Source organism: Cucumis sativus, chromosome 4 (assembly GCF_000004075.3).
Source record: "Cucumis sativus cultivar 9930 chromosome 4, Cucumber_9930_V3, whole genome shotgun sequence".
NCBI classification, from domain to species: Eukaryota; Viridiplantae; Streptophyta; class Magnoliopsida; order Cucurbitales; family Cucurbitaceae; genus Cucumis; species Cucumis sativus.
In genome coordinates this window covers 22,290,263-22,309,768 of record NC_026658.2, presented here as the reverse complement: position 1 = coordinate 22,309,768, position 19,506 = coordinate 22,290,263, and the positions used below count along the sequence as shown (strand labels likewise).

General features: G+C 33.1%; 3 protein-coding genes across 5 annotated transcripts; all 3 read left to right on the top strand.

Moving 5' to 3' along the window:
• The first annotated feature begins 671 nt into the window (after window positions 1-671).
• LOC101218938 (histone-lysine N-methyltransferase, H3 lysine-9 specific SUVH1) lies at window positions 672-5,138 on the top strand. 3 transcript variants are annotated; one of them, XM_031883862.1, is made up of 4 exons: window positions 701-870; window positions 992-1,018; window positions 1,689-4,074; window positions 4,800-5,138. In XM_031883862.1, the coding sequence occupies exon 3, from the start codon at window positions 1,871-1,873 to the stop codon at window positions 4,010-4,012; it is 2,142 nt and encodes a 713-aa protein (XP_031739722.1). In that variant the 5' UTR covers window positions 701-870; window positions 992-1,018; window positions 1,689-1,870; the 3' UTR covers window positions 4,013-4,074; window positions 4,800-5,138. The 3 variants fall into 3 exon arrangements, with proteins under 3 accessions (XP_004144645.1, XP_031739722.1, XP_031739721.1); XM_004144597.3 differs by lacking the exon at window positions 992-1,018 and having other exon boundaries at window positions 672-870; XM_031883861.1 differs by lacking the exons at window positions 701-870; window positions 992-1,018 and adding an exon at window positions 1,292-1,316.
• Window positions 5,139-6,396: 1,258 nt separating this feature from the next.
• Window positions 6,397-10,443, top strand: LOC101207752 (probable protein S-acyltransferase 1). The gene is made up of 6 exons (XM_011655662.2): window positions 6,397-7,071; window positions 8,117-8,296; window positions 8,384-8,689; window positions 9,076-9,297; window positions 9,500-9,963; window positions 10,131-10,443. The coding sequence occupies exons 1-5, from the start codon at window positions 6,967-6,969 to the stop codon at window positions 9,914-9,916; spliced, it is 1,230 nt and encodes a 409-aa protein (XP_011653964.1). The 5' UTR covers window positions 6,397-6,966; the 3' UTR covers window positions 9,917-9,963; window positions 10,131-10,443.
• A 4,229-nt stretch (window positions 10,444-14,672) lies between these two features.
• LOC101219179 (magnesium-protoporphyrin IX monomethyl ester [oxidative] cyclase, chloroplastic) lies at window positions 14,673-18,233 on the top strand. Its single transcript, XM_004144598.3, has 5 exons — window positions 14,673-15,215; window positions 16,153-16,217; window positions 16,816-17,143; window positions 17,484-17,582; window positions 17,802-18,233. The coding sequence occupies exons 1-5, from the start codon at window positions 14,736-14,738 to the stop codon at window positions 18,063-18,065; spliced, it is 1,236 nt and encodes a 411-aa protein (XP_004144646.1). The 5' UTR covers window positions 14,673-14,735; the 3' UTR covers window positions 18,066-18,233.
• The last annotated feature ends 1,273 nt before the right edge of the window (window positions 18,234-19,506 follow it).

Here is a 19,506-nt window from a genome sequence, read left to right as displayed (position 1 = left end):
AATGGAAAAATGAGAAGATGAAGCAGAGATCAATGTAGAACACAGGAGGAGAAGGAAAAGGAAACCGTAGAAGAAATGGCAGAGGAAGGGGAGAGTGTGAAATGGAATGAAGAAGGAGACCGAAAATTGAAAAATTATGAAAGGAAAGAAGAAGAATTTGAGGAAGGAAAATATAGAAAGGGAAGAAGAAGAAAATTTCGGAAAATTTTTAATAGAGAAATGGAGGAAGAAGAAAGAAAAAGTGGAATTTGATATGCAATTATGAAAAATGTGGTGACGCAGGCTTCGTTTATTGGTATTTTATTTTTGAAAAAACTGTTTGAAATATGGTGCAATTTTTCACAAATTTATGTATAGTACAGTTTGGTTTGACCAAGAACAAATGGTACACGTGAGTAGGACTTAATGGGCCGAATAGTTTGGGCCCAATTACAAGTTAGATCCCCCGAACCAAGGTGTCAATCACGTACGGTCAATCTCACATTTCGAATCTTACTAGATCACGACACGTCATACATCTCACTACTTTTATTTTGTCGTTTCAAGTGGGGGGGTGGGCCCGCTATAGTAACTCCAAATATGCTTCCGTAACAACTATCAACCATTAGATGATCTCTCAACGTTAAACGATCGAACGGCTGGTGAGCAATGACCAAAGTAATTAAAACAATAAGCGAGAATGTTATTTGCTTCTTTTTAGATAGAATGAAAAAGAAAAAAAAAAGAAAAAAAAAAACGAAGCAAACAAAACAAAACAAAACACACACTCAAAACTCAAAAACTCCCCCGAAAGGACAAACAGAGAAACTCCCGCATGTTCAAACGGAGGGTTTTGGGAGATTTCAGAGGGTAAAATTCGTCGAGAATTAGGTAAAAAACTTTCAGATTTCTTTCGACGTATGCCTTTTAGATTTTCATTTCTTCTTTGTGTTTTCTTTGATCTGTGATTTCTTCCCTGTTTTTTTTTTTTTTTTTGGTTTTGATCTGACAGCATTTCAATGCCTACCCTGTTTCAAAAGTAGGGTTTTCCCTCTCTTCTTCTTTCATTTTTCATTTTTGGCTTTCGTGATCATTTGATTGTTTTCTTTTCTGGGTTTCTGTTTTTCGGTTGCTACTTGCTTCTTTGTTAGGAACAAATTGAGCGTAATTGAAGAAAGTTGAGATGCTTCTTCTTTTCTTTTTTCGTTTGTCAGTCCTAAGTAGCTAAAAGGTTCTCAATTTCGCTTTCTTTTTCTTCTTGTTTGTTGTTGAACTAAAGATACGAGGAAATCCTGGTGTAAAGGTGTTGAAGGATAATTTAATTGCAGAAGTTTTTGGTAAGAGAAATTTTCTAGTTGCGTTTTATCTAAAGGTTTGGCCTTGTTTTCTAAGTTGAAAGCTGGAAAGAGGGATTTAGAAGCTCTTCTTAAATGATTAGACAGAGTCAATTCAACCGAAAAACACTGATTTTCACTTGCATGTTGTGGGGAAGATTTTTCACATTATAGTTCATCTACACTCATTGGAGAATTGATATCATTTCTTCAAACTCGGTTTCTTCTATATTAGTTGTCTTGCATTGGTAGGTAAATAAATCAGCTATACTATTGGTGACTAGTCAATAGTACTTTTAAACTACTCTAATGGCTCTGTTCTCTCCCTCGCTCTGTCTTCTTTGCATCATGGTAATTGTTTATTGTGTTCTTCAGACTTCAAGCTATATAATTCGCACATCAACTACTGGAAGGGTATTTTTGGAGAATGATAGCGAGAACGAGTTTCATCCAGAGTTGTTCCTTTTAGTTTGTAGTTTTGGAAATGATGTACAGAGGGTTTTACTGCGCAAGCATCCGTTTGTAAGATTTTATTTCTGTAGCGTGAGAGAGATTCTATGGAACAACAATTGGATCAGGATTCCATTCCTGTCGGGTCATTAGACAAATCTAAGGTATTGAATGTAAAACCGTTGCGCCAACTAGTTCCAGTATTCCCATCAGCACAAAACGTGTCATCTTTTTCAACTCCCCAAGGTGCTGCCCCATTTGTGTGTGCTGGTCCTTCTGGTCCTTTTCCACCTGGGGTTGCTCCATTCTATCCCTTCTTTTTTTCACCAGCTGAACAAAATCAACATACACCAGGTGGAACAACAAATACTAATGCATCTTTTGGCCTCAATAGTCCTATATCAACTGCAGTTCCAATATCTTCATTCAGGACACCAACTGAGGGTACTTCAACACAAAATACTGGCTCTAGAAAAAATACTAGAAGTCGTGCCCAGTTACAAGATGGCTACAGTGATAGCCAAAATGATAATTCTCAGTATTATGGCATGGGTGTAAATGATGGGGAAGATTCAAGTAAAGTGGGTCGGAAGAACAAAGCGAAGAAGAAGACAAGGAATGGTCAGGACATTAATTTTACATCAGATGTTGATATTGATGCAATGCTCAATGAAATGGTTTCAACGTACAACCTTTCAGTGTTAGATTCAAATCGACAAGCTCATGGTACCATAGAAGCAGTTTCATGCGTGCTCATGGTATTTGACCTGTTGAGACGGAAGATTTCACAAGTTGAAGAGTCTAAGGAACCGATGCCTGGAAGTATAAGGCGTCCAGATCTTAAAACAGGTGCATTTCTGATGACCAAAGGGATTCGAACAAATATTAATAAAAGGATTGGAACTGTTCCTGGTGTGGAAATTGGTGATATCTTCTTTTTCAGGATGGAATTGTGCCTGGTTGGGTTGCATGCTCCATCCATGGCTGGGATTGACTACATGGGTTTAAAGGTCAGTCAAGATGAAGAACCGGTTGCGGTTAGCATTGTCTCATCTGGTGGGTATGAGGATGATACAAATGATACAGATGTGTTAATCTACAGTGGCCAGGGTGGAGTGAACAGGAAGGATAAGGAATCAATAGATCAAAAGCTTGAAAGGGGTAATCTTGCTCTGGAGAAGAGCTTGCATCGTGGAAATGATGTCAGAGTTATTCGAGGGGTGAGAGATTTTAGTAACCCAACAGGGAAGATCTATGTTTATGATGGTCTTTATAAAATCCAGGAGTCTTGGGTAGAGAAAGGCAAATCTGGCTGTAATGTATTTAAATACAAATTGGTGCGATTACCTGGACAGCAGGAAGCATTTTTGAATTGGAAATTAGTCCAACAATGGAAGGATGGAAATGTATCTCGAATTGGGGTCATAATACCAGATCTGGCTTCTGGTGCAGAAAGTCTACCTGTCTCACTTGTTAATGATGTTGATGACGAGAAGGGCCCTGCATATTTCACATATTATGCTGGTCTGAAATATTTAAAACCAGTATACTCGATGGAACCTTCAGCTGGCTGTAACTGTGCTGGTGGATGCCTTCCAGGCAATATCAATTGCCTTTGCATGCAGAAAAATGGTGGATATCTTCCCTATAGTTCAAATGGGGTTCTTGCAAGTCAACAGTCTATGATATATGAATGTGGAGCCTCATGTCAATGCCCTCCCAATTGCAGGAATCGTGTGTCCCAAGGAGGACTTAAATTTCGGCTGGAGGTATTCAGAACTAAAGGTAAAGGCTGGGGGCTAAGGTCTTGGGATCCCATTCGTGCTGGAGCTTTTATCTGCCAATATGCAGGGGAAGTCATCGATAGTCCAAAGGCTAAGGACTCTGTGCGGGACAATGAAGATGGTTATATCTTTGATGCCACACGTTCTTATCCAAACCTTGAAGTTATTTCTGGTGATTCTGACGGGCCTCCAAAACTCCAATTTCCCCTAGTTATTAGTGCAAAAAATGCTGGCAATGTTGCTCGTTTTATGAACCATAGTTGCTATCCAAATGTATACTGGAAACCAATTATACGTGAAAATAAAGGCGAGCATGATGTTCATATTGCCTTTCATGCAATCAGGCATATACCTCCCATGATGGAGTTGACGTATGATTATGGAGTAATCCCACCTGAAAGTGCTGATGGAAGGAAGATCAATTGCCTATGTGGGTCTTTAAAATGTAGAGGCTATTTTTGTTAGTGCTTTGTGAAACAGTGTATTTAATAGGGATGAATCGCCTGATTTGTGCTCTTTGAAATAAGGTTAGAGCTCTCAACTTCTTTTTTGCTATTTGCTTGTGGAGGTACAGACTGATTTCTTGCCTGTTTCATGTTGCTTTGTTCTTTGTGCAAATGTTAGAAAGAAGGAGAAGAAAAAATAAAAAAGAGGCTGCTTGATTCCGATCTTGATCTTTTAGATTGTAGGTAAAACAGTGGTACAGATTTCTTCGGGCATTTTAAATAGAGGGAACTAAAGTTGTATTTTAGTTGGTGTTTTTGAGTGAGTTTGGGAAAACTTGCATGTTGTAGAGGATTTGTAGTATTTAGGTTCTGGAGTGATATCTTAGCTCAGTGTAATAGTTTGCTTGAATCAATCTCATTCCACATTCTTGCAGTATACTGTGTTACGGATTTAATCTGGCTTGGATTGAATAAATTTCATATTTTAAAATTGTTGTGGGGTCAACTCAGGGCAACCCTCGTAGTGACCGCTTCAATGTTTAGACCCTTTAAGGTTCTTCTAGGTTTGGGTCTTAAGTTGTCTTTGGTGAAGTCTTTCCAGGATTCGTTGGTTGGGGGCACCATGAGCAAAATGTTGGGAAAGAGTGATGTTCATGACACCGAATTATTAGAAAAGGAAGGTGGTGGTGGTGTGAAGTGAACATTTAAAGTAGTTGAAATATAGCAGCTATATTTAGTGTATAAAATGGATAATCATTTTTGCTTTGTTTTCATCACCATGCCTTATTGTCATCTTTGATGCCCAGATGAAGTCAAGAAATGACAGACACTTCAGAATATGTAACAACTCTGGGCATTCGGTTTGTGTTGTCGCCGCAGCAGTGTTGACCACGTTCTCTCACGAATGGCCAAATTTTCCTCTTTTGTTGTAAAAGCTGTAAAATACATATTTAATGATGTAGCTTTGCTCTTTTGTCTATTGTTTTAGCTAGATATTAGTTATGTTTATGATCTAGCTGCATCTTCTTCTCCATGTGCGTTAGATGATATGCCTATTAGTACTTGCCATGGATGCTCTTCTTGAATGTGGAAGAAAATGACAGGGTTTCTATTCATTACCAGCAACTGATACTGTTTTTTCTTTCCCCTTTTCCTCCTAAATGCTCTGCTGATTCTCCGCCCTTTTATTTAACCCATCACTGTGGCTCACAACATGGTACGAGTTTTAGGCTTTTAGGTCATTACAATCTTACTGGATGATATGTTTTTATGTCGTTTTATAAATGAGTTCGATGTGATTTTAAATCACAGGAGGATTCGAAATGTTTACAAAATGTGCTCCTAGAATTCCCACTTGAATATCTTGGCCATCCTGATGAATAGCTGAAAGGAAACTGCTCTAGAACTGTTGTGATTAAAATATTTGTATTGGTAATGGTCTTGGGTTGGATAAATTGTGCAGGTTCGAAGATTCAAGGATTGAATATACAGTTTCCAAGTTGTATTTAACTACGAGGATGAGACTGATCTTGTCCTTAGAAAGCAATATATGGATCTCATGAAGATGAATTGAAGATCAATTGTATAGATATTAAAAATATACTGATGTGATATTTGACTGGCCTATATTTTGGTTTGAATCTATTTTAGCTTACCATTTTGATTTGGTGTGATGGAATGGAATATTAAATGAATGCTCAAATCTAAAAATGCTTCGTCTATTGTGTAGCGTGGTCTAAACATGTAAGAATGAGGTTTAAAATCACATGTAAATGTATTTTAATGTTATGAAATATGCAGTTAAAAATGTAAAATTAAGTCCCAAGGTGTGTTTTAGAGTGCTTTTAAACTACCAAATGTGCACTTATTTATCTACTAAAATGGTTCAGTTTATTTAGGCTATGTTTTTGTTTTTGCAAATTAATTTTATAAATACTACTTTCATCCTCAACTTTCTTTCTTAAATCTACATTACTTTCATCTTCAACATTCTATTCTTTCTTAAATCTACATTTTTCAATGGTTAAAGAAAAATCAAGTAAACTATGTAAAGGTTTGGGTATGTCTGGAAACAAAAGGTTTATATAGATTCAACTGTAAGATGACAATGTTAAAGACTAATTTCTCAAATAAAGTAGTCCATGGAAAAACAATATAGCATTAAGCAATATACATATTGATTTCATTAACCCCTATACAATTCCGAAATTCATCTTTTGTGACAAGTCACACCATAGTACTAAAAACTTTCCCTATTTAATTAGTGAATATAACTTACAAATTGGTTTTCTGTAGAGGGTATAAATTATAACCAAATTTGTGCAAATATTAAAAGGGAAAAGAAATACATAAAATGGTAACTAAAAAAACAGATATTACATAGAAGAAATGGTTTTGGCGGGTAATACAAATGCAAGCAAGATCCAACGACATCCCAACGGAAAAGCGCTTCACGGCGAAGCATCAAAACCAATTTGCCCTAAGCTTCTTTGGCCTTCGCAAAACCATTCTACACCTCTCTCTTTCTCCTTCTCTTCCCTTCTCTCTCTCTCTCTCTTCCTCTCTTTTTTTCCCTGTCATGAGAGGTTTTGCGGCGGAAACCTCGCAATAACTAGGGAAATTGTTAGAGGGTCTCAGCCACTGAGTTGGTTAGAGAGAGAGAAAAGGGAAGGGAAAAGAATTCAGAGCTAGGGAGGGAGGGAGGCGACACGAGAAGGGGAATTTTGCTTTTGTGTTTTTGTTTTTGTTTTCTATATCGTAAGGGTGTGAAATTATTTTTTTCTGGGGTTCATTGATTCTGAACTATTATTGTTTGAAATTGAAAACCCATGTCGTTCTTTCACAGATTTGATGAGGGAAATTGAAAGGGGAATTTTTTTTTGTTTGTTTAATGTGGGTGTCTGTGAATCATTACCACGAACACCCTAAGATTTTGTGTTTTCTATCAGACAAACGAAATTTCTTTTAGAAATTATGAACGAAGAACAGGGTTGGGATGGTTCTCCCTCTAATGCTATCCATATTCCTTCTCATAAACCACCTCAAAGGAGGCTCTACCATGTCTGGAAAGGAAACAATGTAAATTTCTCTCTTCTCTGCTTTCTTTGTTAATATGTTATTAGTTATTTTGTTTTTTAATCCAATGCACATTATTGGGTTTAATCTATAATGTTATGTGGATCTCCCTTAATCACTGTTTAACTTTTTTGCACTTTTCTTAGTAGTTACCTGGGTGAGATTATTTTCCCATTTAGGTTTTGAATCATATGCAGCCATTGGGTTTTAATCATTAGTGCATACCTGTTATAAGGATCCCCTTTGATGAACCTTTTCTTTTTCTTTATCTTTTGATGTAGTTATCATCGTATTCCTTCTAGTTAGTTACATAGTGATGTAATAGCTTCATCCATTATCTCTCTTTCATCTTTTTTCTTCTTAATTTGTTGTTAGGAGTTGCTCTTCTAGTTTCTGAATTTAATGAAGCCGTTGGGTTTTATTATGTATATCTATTATAAAGATCTTCCTTGATAAATGATGATCATGATTTATCCTCAATTCATTGAATTCAATTATTTGAACTTTTCTTATTCTATAAAATCTGTTCTTTGTAATTTACCTTGCTCAGGGTAATAGAGGCATTCATTATCTTTCTACCCTTTTCTTTTGTTCCTTAATTCTTGTAAAATCTAGTTGATCTTTTTAGTTTTTGAATCCAAGATGTCTCTTGTAAGGGCCTCCCTTGGTAATCATGCGATATCCTCAATTCTATGGATTGAGCTGTTTGAACCATTTTATATTAAATAATCTATTTACTATGATTGTGTGAGATACTATATCATATATGCAGTAATTGTCTCTGTATCTATTTTTCACCCCCTTAATTTGTGCTATTTTTCCTTTTTGTTTAGAATCTAATGCAGATATTTTTTAGTGCAAATCCTTTATGAAGATTCTGTTAATATTTATTAAATGTGGTAGTTTTCAATGTTCATGGAAGAAGTTACCATTATAAATGTATGATTGATAGGTAATAGAAAGGATCCTTCATTACAGTATCTTATAAGCTTTTGCTGTTTAAGGCTGTGCTGATTCTGGTACTGATGCATACTCTTTTGTCTGCTAGAAATTCTTATGTGGTGGGAGGCTAGTTTTTGGTCAAGACGGTGCATCGCTCTTTTTAACATCATTTTTAATCGGTGGTCCTGCAATAACATTCTGCATACGAATGCTAGTGGCAATCCGTAGTGTTAATCAACCTTTTCACTTCCCTGCATTGATTGGAGGATTGGTTCTTACATTTTTGGTTTGTGAAAAGCTGACTTTTGCTTGTCTAATTTAAGCTCTTCAACAACTGATGGTGCCAACCTGATCAGTAAGTTGTTCTGTGCAGGATTTTCTTTTTCTCTTCTTGACTTCTGGTAGAGATCCTGGGATCATTCCAAGAAACTCGATACCACCTGACTCAGAAGAAATAGACATGACCACCCCTTCTATGGAGTGGGTCAATCACAAGACGCCTAATCTGAAAATACCTCGAGTAAAGGATATAACAATCAACGGATACTCGGTGAAAGTGAAGTTTTGTGACACTTGCCTTTTATATCGTCCACCACGGGCTTCTCATTGCTCTATCTGCAACAATTGTGTTCAGAAGTTTGATCACCACTGCCCATGGGTAGGTCAGTGCATTGGACTGGTAAGTCATCCTGAAGTATGGGATTCAACCTTTTATGATAAAAAGAATAACTGCAACATTACACAATATTCATGTTAACAACGGTCTACTCAACCAAGCATGATGTGAATGAACACTTGGAACTTCACTTGTTCTTTAAATATTTTATATCATGTTTGTTTCCAATGATTGTGGTAGCAGTTCACTTTTGTACAAGGCTTGCTGATTGAAGCTGAGTTATTGTTCATTTTATTCCGTTTTTCAATATCTCTAGACTACTTTCTGCTACTTAAACATGGAGATCTTCAACTGTTTGTGAAAGCATATCAAACAGCAGCTTGAACGTGCTAGTTTAAATATGTTTGCCTGCAACAAATTAACCATTTCTTATTTGCATTTTGTTGCAGAGAAATTATCGATTTTTCATAATGTTTATATCAACATCTACCATTTTGTGTATATACGTCTTCACATTTTCGTGGATTACCATTGTTCGACAAACTGGCAGCGTATGGAGTGTCATCTCAAATGATATCTTGTCAGTTATCCTTGTTGTATACTGCTTTGTATCTGTCTGGTTCGTCGGAGGGCTGACAGTTTTCCATATCTATCTAATGTGTACCAACCAGGTAGAGCTTTATGTTTTTACATATGACACCTGTATTTATCTTACCATTTGAGTATGTGATCCATGAAAGTGTCTAAACCAAATATAAATATGTGGTTATAGTCATGGATAAGAGCCTTCTATTTTGTTCAACTTGACTCTGAAAGTATTTGCATACATAACATACTATTCTTGGTTGCATTTTGAACGTTAATCTTTTGCAGACAACTTATGAAAATTTTCGTTACCGCTATGATAAGAAGGTCAACCCCTTTACCAAAGGGTTTGTTGGAAATCTGAAGGATGTTTTCTGGTCTAAGATCCCTCCATCAATGGTTGATTTTCGAGCATGGGTAACAGAAGACGAAGAAGCCAGCCTACAATACAGTGCTTCTTCAACCAATAGAGGCTTCATCATCTCAAAGGACAAATTTGACTTGGAAATGGACATGATGTTTCCCAAGGATGGTAACATGAAACTTCCTAATATGTTGCAAAATTTGGATTACGCCAATATTGATGATGATTTGAAGAAAAAGGACGTTGTAGACCGAAACATTGCATACGCGTTTCCTTCTATGCAAGAACGGGCCTTACAAAATTCGATGTTAAACGATTTGAATGATAAGAGAACTCAATAGCGCCGTAAAATTCAATCTCATCACCATCAAGATTCTTGGAGACAAAGGTATTGCTTCTTGCTTTTGCTGCAAAGTTTGACGTGTCATGAAAACTTTGTTGCGTCGAAGCACGGTCAAATTTCTCCAGGGTTTGTCAAATCGAAATATTTAGTAGGATAGTCTATACATTCAAACTTATTTCAAGTTGCCTGATGCACACATGCGTTATTCTCAGGTCTCGTGGAGATATTTCCTTCGAAGCGATTGTAGACAGACGGATTGAGCATTGATGTCGAGTTGTTTTGAATAGGGATTTACTCTTAAATGGATTTGGGAGTGGATTTCATGAGGAAATGATTGTAAGTAATGTATAGAATCAAAGTCCATTTGCCTCTTCATATCTATATTCGCCTAAATCTATTATGAATTTGACTCAGTGCCATAAGAATTTGAAGAAAAAGGAAACTTGTACCTTGTTTATAATAGCTAATTGATCTCAATGTTGAAGAAAATATTTTGATTGTGGTGTAACTGTATCTTTTCTATCACATTCGCTTTCTCTTCTATTCTTTTTAACTCATTTTCCATTTGTTTAGATTGTGAAGAATCTGAGTCAGTATCTATGTTCTCTATTTTCATTTTTGTTCAATATATTCTAACCAATATTATTTAAAAAATCATTTTTTAACAACTTGCTTTTCAAATTTAGCTAGAAATTCAATAATACTTAATAACGTTGAAAAAAAACAATGTAAGAATTAGAGAGAAAATGCTTAATTTTAAGGTCTTATTTAAAAAAATAAAAAATTATTTTGGGTAAATAGTTTGTTTTCTTTTCTAATTTTTTTTTATAAAAAAACTCCATTGTTATCGAACTTAAATTCTAAAAATGTTTTCTTTTTGTACTAATTGAAGGTTGGAGGATTCGAACCTCATGAACGGTCATGTCAAACTTGTTTTCGCATGATAGAAAAAAAGAAAGTGATATTGTTATCAAAAATATAAATTATCTATAAATTTAAACAATTTACTTTAAGGTAAGTGCATTAAGTGAGAAGAACAATATTTTTAGAAAGTAAAATTTGTTGTGAGAATTTTATTTGACGAGTCAATTATCTTACCTTTATTATCCATGGAAGGCCCGAGAAAAAATCGGTAAGTAGCATTGTGAATTTTGCTCGAGTAATTTGCATTAGTTTTTAGTTTTTAGTTTTTCTTTTCTTTTCTTTTTAAAATTAAATATTACACTTCAAAATTTTCAAACATATAAATAATTTAAAAAAATTTAGGGTTACTTCCCAAGCTGCTAAAAACTTAAATTAATCCAATTCTTACAATAATTAAATTAACAACTTTTTAAGTTTAGAAAATATAGGGTTGGCTTTTCATTTTAAAACAATTTCAAATTTTAAAGAACATGTAAACATAACAAAATATCTAGGAGTCTATCGATAATAAAAGTCTGTTACGACATATTGAAAGTATTGGTCTATCATAAGTGACAATAAAAAGATAAATTTTGCTATATTTTTTATGTTTTAGAATACTGTCATATAATAGTATCCCTCAAATTGCTTATAAGTACATTTTCGTTTTTATATTTTTTTAAAACAGAAAAATATAAAGAAAAACATTCAACACGTGTTTGGTATGACCTGCATCAACTACAAGAAGAGATAATCGTGAGAATGACAAAATCTAATATAACAAATTAAAATATAGCAAAACTAAAAAATATTAAGTTTTTGGCAAAACCGACGGTTTCAGATTTTTTTGACTTTTTTTTTACCCGTTTAAACCCATTTATGTAGGACAATACATATTTTACATGTACAGTGATACTTCCTAACAAAGCACATAGAATTTTTTAGACCAATCACAAATGGTCACATCATTTACTAAACTAATGATGAAAAATATGTATAATTGAAATTGGGATTAATTAAAATTGACATTTGTCCTAAATTAAAATTGAAAATATAAATTGACAAATTCTGTCACATGTTTTCATCCTAACCGTTGGATCAAATTAATTATTTTTGTTCAATTAAATATTATTTACTTGGATTAAGTTCAATTGAACTAAAAATAAGTTTAATTGAGCTCAAATGATAAATATGACTCAAATACATATAGTTGAGCTCATGGGTCTTGTCCATGGACCAACAAGGCTCAAGTCCATAAAGCCCACCAGATAATTCTATAAATAGAGAAGTTTAGAAATTTTTTACCCAAAATGTCTAAAGAGAATTCTCCCAGAGTTAGAAAACTTCTGAAGTCAACCATCCTCCAAGATTGAAACTTTTTGGAAGATACAAACTTTCTTCAAAACCTCCACTTTCAAGAACATCACCTCCTCCGCTTACTCAAATCAAGTGTAAGTATCAAATTGAGAGAGAATTAGATGATCAAATTCTAGAGATCGAACCACATCGCATCAAATCAACAAAAATACAACATCAACTCAAGTTCAACACCACGAATCAAATTTCTTCGGAAATCTCGTGCGAACAAGTATATTTGCAAACTACAATCAGTTTTAGAAAATCTTAAGTAATTTATGATATTTTCGGGTTTGACAATTCTCTAATATCTCCTAAATATATGCCTATAATTCATAACAAATTTTTCGATTTTTGGATTCTTATGTTTAACAACGATTTTCCCTAGAAAATGGCTAAGAGAATTTCAACTGTTCCTGATTCATTATATTTCATAATATTTTGAATTCAAATATTACATCATATCCCTAAAATAATAGGAAATATTAATTAACATTTCCGTATTATTTATATTTCAAATTATTTTAAAAAATTATTAGATAATACATAGTATGTATGTATGGTTAATAATAAAAATAGCTAAGAGAATTTCAACAATTCCCGAGTCACAATATTTTGAATTCAAATATTACATCATATCCCTAAAATAATAGCAAATATAAATTCAACATTTTTGTAGCATTTTCATATTATTTATATTCTAAAATATTTATAAAAAAAATTGAATTTAAATACCTCAAAAATATCGTAATTGAAAATTACATCAATAGGTTCATTACGTCAGATACAATATAATTTACATATACATTACTTATCTCATCAATAAAGTACTCAAACCAGAAATTCTCTATAATTCAAATACACAATCCTAAAAGTTACAAGTCACTGATGATAACAAACAGATCCAATTTGTTCATAACAAAAATATATACATAATTAACTTATTTCACACGGTTAGAGTCACAAATACGTTGTAATTGGGATTCACAATTCTTAAAATTTAATAATCATTCATTATAACAAATATATGTCAAACATACAGTACTATACCATTTTCATCCGATCTTTTTTCTTCATTTCATCATATATAACTTTTTCGTCAATTAACCTTATCAACATGTTGATTTCTCCTCAACATCCTTTGTGCCCCTATTACAATTATGTACACATGTTAGTTATTAAGATGCATTCTAAACATTATGAATAGGTTGTTTATATTCAGTTCGTTTCTTTTTCTCATACCGTGATTCATCTCCCTCTTGTCATTGAGTGGTAGGGGTTGTTTCCAATGTGCTTAATTTAGTTTGTCCACCATCTGGCCCTTCGAAAGTTTGGTTCCTATTTCTAGTCGTGTTTTCCTTTCCTTCGTCATCAAGATCGTCATTTTTTTTCCTAAGCACATTTGGATTGCTTCATTCCAAGTTCAATTCATCATCATAATACATAATATATATTTTTAATAATAATTTGAATTTAAATTTTAGATTCTTCCTCTAAAATAGTGTCAAATATGAATTTTAAAAAAATTATTAAATAATACATAATATATATTTTTAGTTAGAATTTGAATTTAAATTTTAGAATTGTAATTATGCCTTAACGACGTTTTTGCAATTATTTGAATATTTTCTTTTAGGTTTCATTTGCGGAGGAACAAATTGCTCAAAAGAAGAAGAAGATGAGATACATGGATAAGACAGAGCATTTAAACATATAGGAACTTGCTCTTCAGCCGATTGAAACCTTCTTCAACCGTTCACCGAATGCTATCTTCAACTTATTGGAGATTTTGAAGGGGACAAATGGAATAAATGTGGAGCGGAAGAATACTTTTCAGTGGAGGGATGTTTTGCGGAAAAATGGTTTTTGATGAACAAATGTAAATTTGTGTGGAGCAGAAGAATGCTTTTTGGTAGAGCAAGAAACGTAAATGAAAAATTTGCTAGAGGTTGAAAGTTGAGATTTGATGGTGATGATTTTTTTTTCAAGTTAGAATTTTCGTAAATCTATCACTAATAGACATGTTAAAAATATTGGTCTATCACTGATATGTCATATGAAGTCTATCAACGATACAAGTCTATCAATGATAATTTGCTATATTTGCAATTTTTTAAAATATTGCTATATCTTTAATTATTAATGTTAAAATAGTCGTTCATTCCAATTTTCCTTTTCTCAATGGGTCGATAAAAGAAATGGGCTCAATAGTTGGGGCCCAAAGTTTTGGCCCATGTAAATATAACACCGGAAAGAATCCCACGTCTCTGAAATCGCAGCCATACGCCTTTTATTTTAATTTCTTTTTAAAAGGAAAAAGGAAAAATAGGAACCGCATATTTATGTGATGACATGGCATTATCAGCCCCATCGAGTAATCAGAAAAACCAATAAATACACGCCACGTTTCAATATCATTTAGCAAAATCTTCAATTTCATTGGATAGATTATATTACATCACTATCTTCATATTTATAAAATCAGACCTTTTGAAACTCATTATTTGTGTTTTCTTCATCCGCCATTGCAGCTCCTCCAAACAAAGCTTCCTCCATCCATGGCTGCCTCCGCCGAGATGGCTCTCGTCAAGCCCATTTCAAAGTTCTGCAGTAGAACTCTCGAATTCGGAAGCCCTAGAACGAGAGCAATTCCATTCTCTTACTCCAAATTCACCGCCATTAAAATGTCTGCAACTTCCTCTCAATCGCCTCCTAAGCCTTCTAAGAACGCCAACAAGGCTTCGATTAAGGAGACGCTTCTCACTCCTAGGTTCTACACCACTGATTTTGATGAGATGGAGACGCTTTTCAATACTGAAATCAACAAGAATTTGAACCAAGCTGAGTTTGAGGCCTTGCTCCAGGAGTTCAAAACTGATTATAATCAGACGCATTTTGTGAGGAATAAGGAGTTTAAGGAAGCTGCTGATAAAATGCAAGGAGCTCTTAGAGAGATTTTTGTTGAGTTTCTTGAGAGGTCTTGTACTGCTGAGTTCTCTGGGTTTCTTCTCTATAAAGAGCTGGGAAGGAGGCTTAAGGTATTCATCATGAACTTCAGAATGAATTGTTTCTGTCATTTTCAAATTGAATGTTCGTAAATCCTGTTCATAGCTGCACTGCTTGTTTTGACATTGTTGTGATTATGAATTGTGTTTTAGCGTACTTATACTTGAAAATTCATCAAAATTTCTTTGAGAAGAGTTTTGAAAACAAATGTGAAGACTAGACAGCTATTGATTAGAATGGTTTTCTAACACTTCATTGATTCCAATTGGATAATGATTTTGTTTCTGGTTTTCTAAGCTACTTTCATAATTTTTTTTAAAATTATTGTTAACTGTTCAATATTTTTTTTAAAAAAATAGAAAAGTAACCGTTTAAGATTCTTTTTTTTCTTTTCGAAATTGGACTAAGATTACACCCTTGTTTAAAAAGTGATAAACTAAATGTAGTTTACGGGGAGAAACATAAATATTGAGACTTTATAAAATACTAAGAAGTGCTAGGTTCTATACTAAGAAGTGCTAGGTTCTATACTAAGAAGTGCTAGGTTCTATTCATGGTGGCTACCTATGTAGAATTTAACATTCAATGAATTTTACATCCAAATGTTATAAAGTTAGTCGGGATGTTTGGTGACATTAGTCAAGGTGTGCATAATTCGCTCGTCCACTAACAAATTTAAAAGAAAACTACTATATATCTAGACACAAAATTAAGTGTAACTTCTAGCTAGACCAACATTGCTCTATGGTAACTGATTTTGGTTATGTAAGAGAATTGATGGTATGCCATTTAAATGCATAGTTTGTCCTCTGTTCTATTGTTCTTATTATACTGCAGAATGGTTTCTGAAGTTCACTTCGAAATAGCATTTTCTCCCTTATATTATCTTGAGCAATATGGATGTAGAATATATATATATAGATATATATTTATTTATCTCATTTTGCTGATTGTTTTAATGTGCATCAGAAAACCAATCCAGTGGTGGCTGAGATTTTCTCTCTGATGTCCAGGGATGAAGCCAGGCATGCTGGGTATGTACCTTTTTTTATAGCCTCAAAAGCATCATATAAGCTTCCTTTATTGATATTAACCAATGCTACTAAATACATTTGACATTCAAATACGCAGGTCCTTCCACCATCATATTACTAGTTTTTGACATTTTTGTTTGTTTACCATAATTTTCATCTTTACTAAAAAAAATCATTTATTTTTATTTTATTTTGTGTATAAGAAATACAAATTTAAATTCATTGTCTAATTGCTAAAATTAAAACGAACTCTACCTAATAGAATTATTGTTCGTCTATTAGTTTAACTGAAAAGACCAAAAGTCAAATAGTTAGGGAACACAAGGCAGTGATAACATTCTCCCCATTAAACATAGAGTAACATAATGGTTTGTTCTTATGTAGAGTTACCAAGACACAAAGTGCTTAAGATTAATGCACCAAGTTCTAACAAACGTGAAAGTTTACCATCTAAAATAAGAGTTCAAAATAATATATTAAGTGAATGCATAATTCCAAATGATTTGAAAGCTTAGTCATAGATTTAGAACAAGGAACAAAAATACCTTTAAATTTGTTTGTCGTATATTTTCTTATACTAATGTACCATTAACTACAGGTTTTTGAACAAGGGCCTATCGGATTTCAACTTGGCATTGGACTTGGGATTCCTGACAAAGGCTAGAAAATACACATTTTTCAAGCCAAAGTTCATCTTCTATGCAACATACTTATCTGAGAAAATTGGATACTGGCGATACATTACCATTTACAGACATCTCAAAGCCAACCCTGAGTTCCAATGCTATCCCATTTTCAAGTACTTCGAAAACTGGTGTCAGGATGAGAACAGGCACGGTGATTTCTTCTCTGCATTGCTCAAGGCACAGCCTCAGTTCCTCAATGACTGGAAGGCTAAGTTGTGGTCTCGATTCTTCTGCTTATCGGTAATTCCCAGATACTCGTTCTTACTGAAATTCAAGTATAGTTCTACATTTGTCTTTTGGTAATCTTTTTTGTAATACCATGCTTATTTTCTTACATTTTTCTTTGTGAAAATGTTTTTAGGCTCACAGTCAGGTTTTTCAAAAAAATCTATTTTGTTTCCAAAGTTTAAGCTGTTCTTAGAAAGTCAAAAACTAGACAAAGAAAGTTGATGCATAAGTCGTTTATTCTTAGAAGTGTATCTTTGTAAAACATGAATCCAAAAACAAAATGAAATATGAATCTTTTGTGTTGAACTTGACCTAAACGTTTGTATTTGCCTCTCGATGAAATATTTTGCAGGTGTATGTGACAATGTATCTCAATGACTGCCAAAGAACAGCATTCTATGAAGGAATTGGACTTAACACTAAAGAATTTGACATGCATGTAATCATTGAGGTAAGTTTGTTACCGACACATTTCATTCATTGCCCACGTGCTTCACTTTGGGGTTGTTTCAAACAATGTTCTGATTTAGAAACAAAAATTCAATGAAACTGTCCCTTCAAATTTAGGTCAATTCTAAACCATATTCGAATCATCAAAACTCTGCTGGTGTCTGCCTAGAAAGAAAAACGACTAAACATCTAACCAATTTATTTACTTCTATTAATGCAGACTAACCGAACAACGGCAAGAATCTTCCCAGCCGTACCAGACGTTGAGAATCCCGAGTTCAAAAGGAAACTGGACAGGATGGTTGAGATCAATGAGAAGCTGATTGCTGTGGGAGAAACCAATGATCTTCCTTTGGTGAAGAACTTGAAGAGGATTCCACTTGCTGCAGCGTTGGTATCTGAGATTTTGGCTGCCTACTTGATGCCTCCAATTGAGTCAGGATCTGTTGATTTTGCAGAATTTGAGCCTCAACTTGTGTACTAAAATTTTTGTACTTAATTAGCTCATCTTTTTAGTATGTTCAATATGAATGAGTGTAATCTTTTGTTATGAATGTTTGTAAAAATATCATCACAAACATGTAATGAATTGGTCTTAGTTAACGAGCCTCGCTTTTCAACTTCTAGACATCTTATGTAATCAGTTTTTCAATTCTACTGATCTATAGAAAAATCGATGAAATATAACCAAACATGAATCTAATATTTAATGATACTGAATTTAAACTTATTCAAAGATCTATCAACATTGGCATTTTATCCTAAATATTTGTATGGATTATACTCTAGTAAAATATAACTCTAAGTTATTCTCATATAATAATTAGGTTTGTTATATAGAAACTATATATATGTAATATGTTTGAGAGCTTCCTAATCACATCCATAAAACAAAAAAACTTATTCTTCTTATTACTAATTGATTTTGAGATTGAATGTGGATCCTATTAAATATAATAGTATATCATTTAAAAACTATTTTAAATTATAATATATTTACAAATTTTATTAACTAAAATCTTGGACTATATCTATGATTGTTCCTATTTTTAAAACGGAATTGGTTTGATTAATAATTTTTTTAAAATTATCTTGAATTTAACTTAATGGTTTGAAATTTATGCTTCTCGTGAACATAAAATTGCATTTGAGGATTTTTTTCAACGTTAATTTTCATAAATATAGTAAACTGATCAAATATTTATGACCTCTTAGTAAAATAAAAAGTCCTTTTAATGATTTTGTCCATTTTTTAAAAATATTTCTTTGTCCTTCATTTTCATAGTCTTTCTTCTCTTTGCTGATGTATTTTCTTTCCATCGTCTTTTTCTCTTTTTCTTATATTTTTTTAAATATTTCCTTTTTCCTTTCTTTTTCATCTGACTACTTCTCCAAATTTTCTTTTTCTTTATGCAATTTTTCTTTTATTTTTTTTCACAGTTATTTGATTCAAGAGGTGTATCAAAACTAAAAGATCTATTTTTTTTTCAAATTATTATTTAGTTATTTACGTATCAAATATAAAAGATAGTAAAAAGAATCTAAACGATCGTGTACTAAAAAATCTTTAAAAAATTGAATAGATTTTGATCAAATCTAAACGATCGTGTATCAATTTTCTTTTAAAAAAACCGTTTAGATTTGTTTGGTCAAATTTAAACAATCAAACATAAATGATCAAGTATATTCAAATATAAACAATCGTTTATCAAACATATTACGCATGTGAGACGATGTCAATTAATTGCAGGACATTTTTGGTATTTTTTTATTGTGGGTTTGTGAATTTTTTCTGTTTTTGAAATTGAAATTGTTTTATATAGTGTAAATATTTTGCCACTTTATTATATTTTTGAATAGAGACATTTTTTTCAATTATATTTCAATCCATAACTTCTTTCCAATTCTATGGGACAAATAATTCT

Coding starts and splice junctions, on each gene's coding strand:
- LOC101218938 (XM_004144597.3), top strand. CDS start 1,871: ATGGAACAACAATTGGATCAGGATTCCATTCCTGTCGGGTCATTAGAC.
- LOC101219179 (XM_004144598.3), top strand. CDS start 14,736: ATGGCTGCCTCCGCCGAGATGGCTCTCGTCAAGCCCATTTCAAAGTTC. Junction 15,216..16,152: donor AGCTGGGAAGGAGGCTTAAG/GTATTCATCATG, acceptor AATGTGCATCAG/AAAACCAATCCAGTGGTGGC. Junction 16,218..16,815: donor GATGAAGCCAGGCATGCTGG/GTATGTACCTTT, acceptor CATTAACTACAG/GTTTTTGAACAAGGGCCTAT.
- LOC101207752 (XM_011655662.2), top strand. CDS start 6,967: ATGAACGAAGAACAGGGTTGGGATGGTTCTCCCTCTAATGCTATCCAT. Junction 7,072..8,116: donor ATGTCTGGAAAGGAAACAAT/GTAAATTTCTCT, acceptor TTTGTCTGCTAG/AAATTCTTATGTGGTGGGAG. Junction 9,298..9,499: donor ATCTAATGTGTACCAACCAG/GTAGAGCTTTAT, acceptor AATCTTTTGCAG/ACAACTTATGAAAATTTTCG.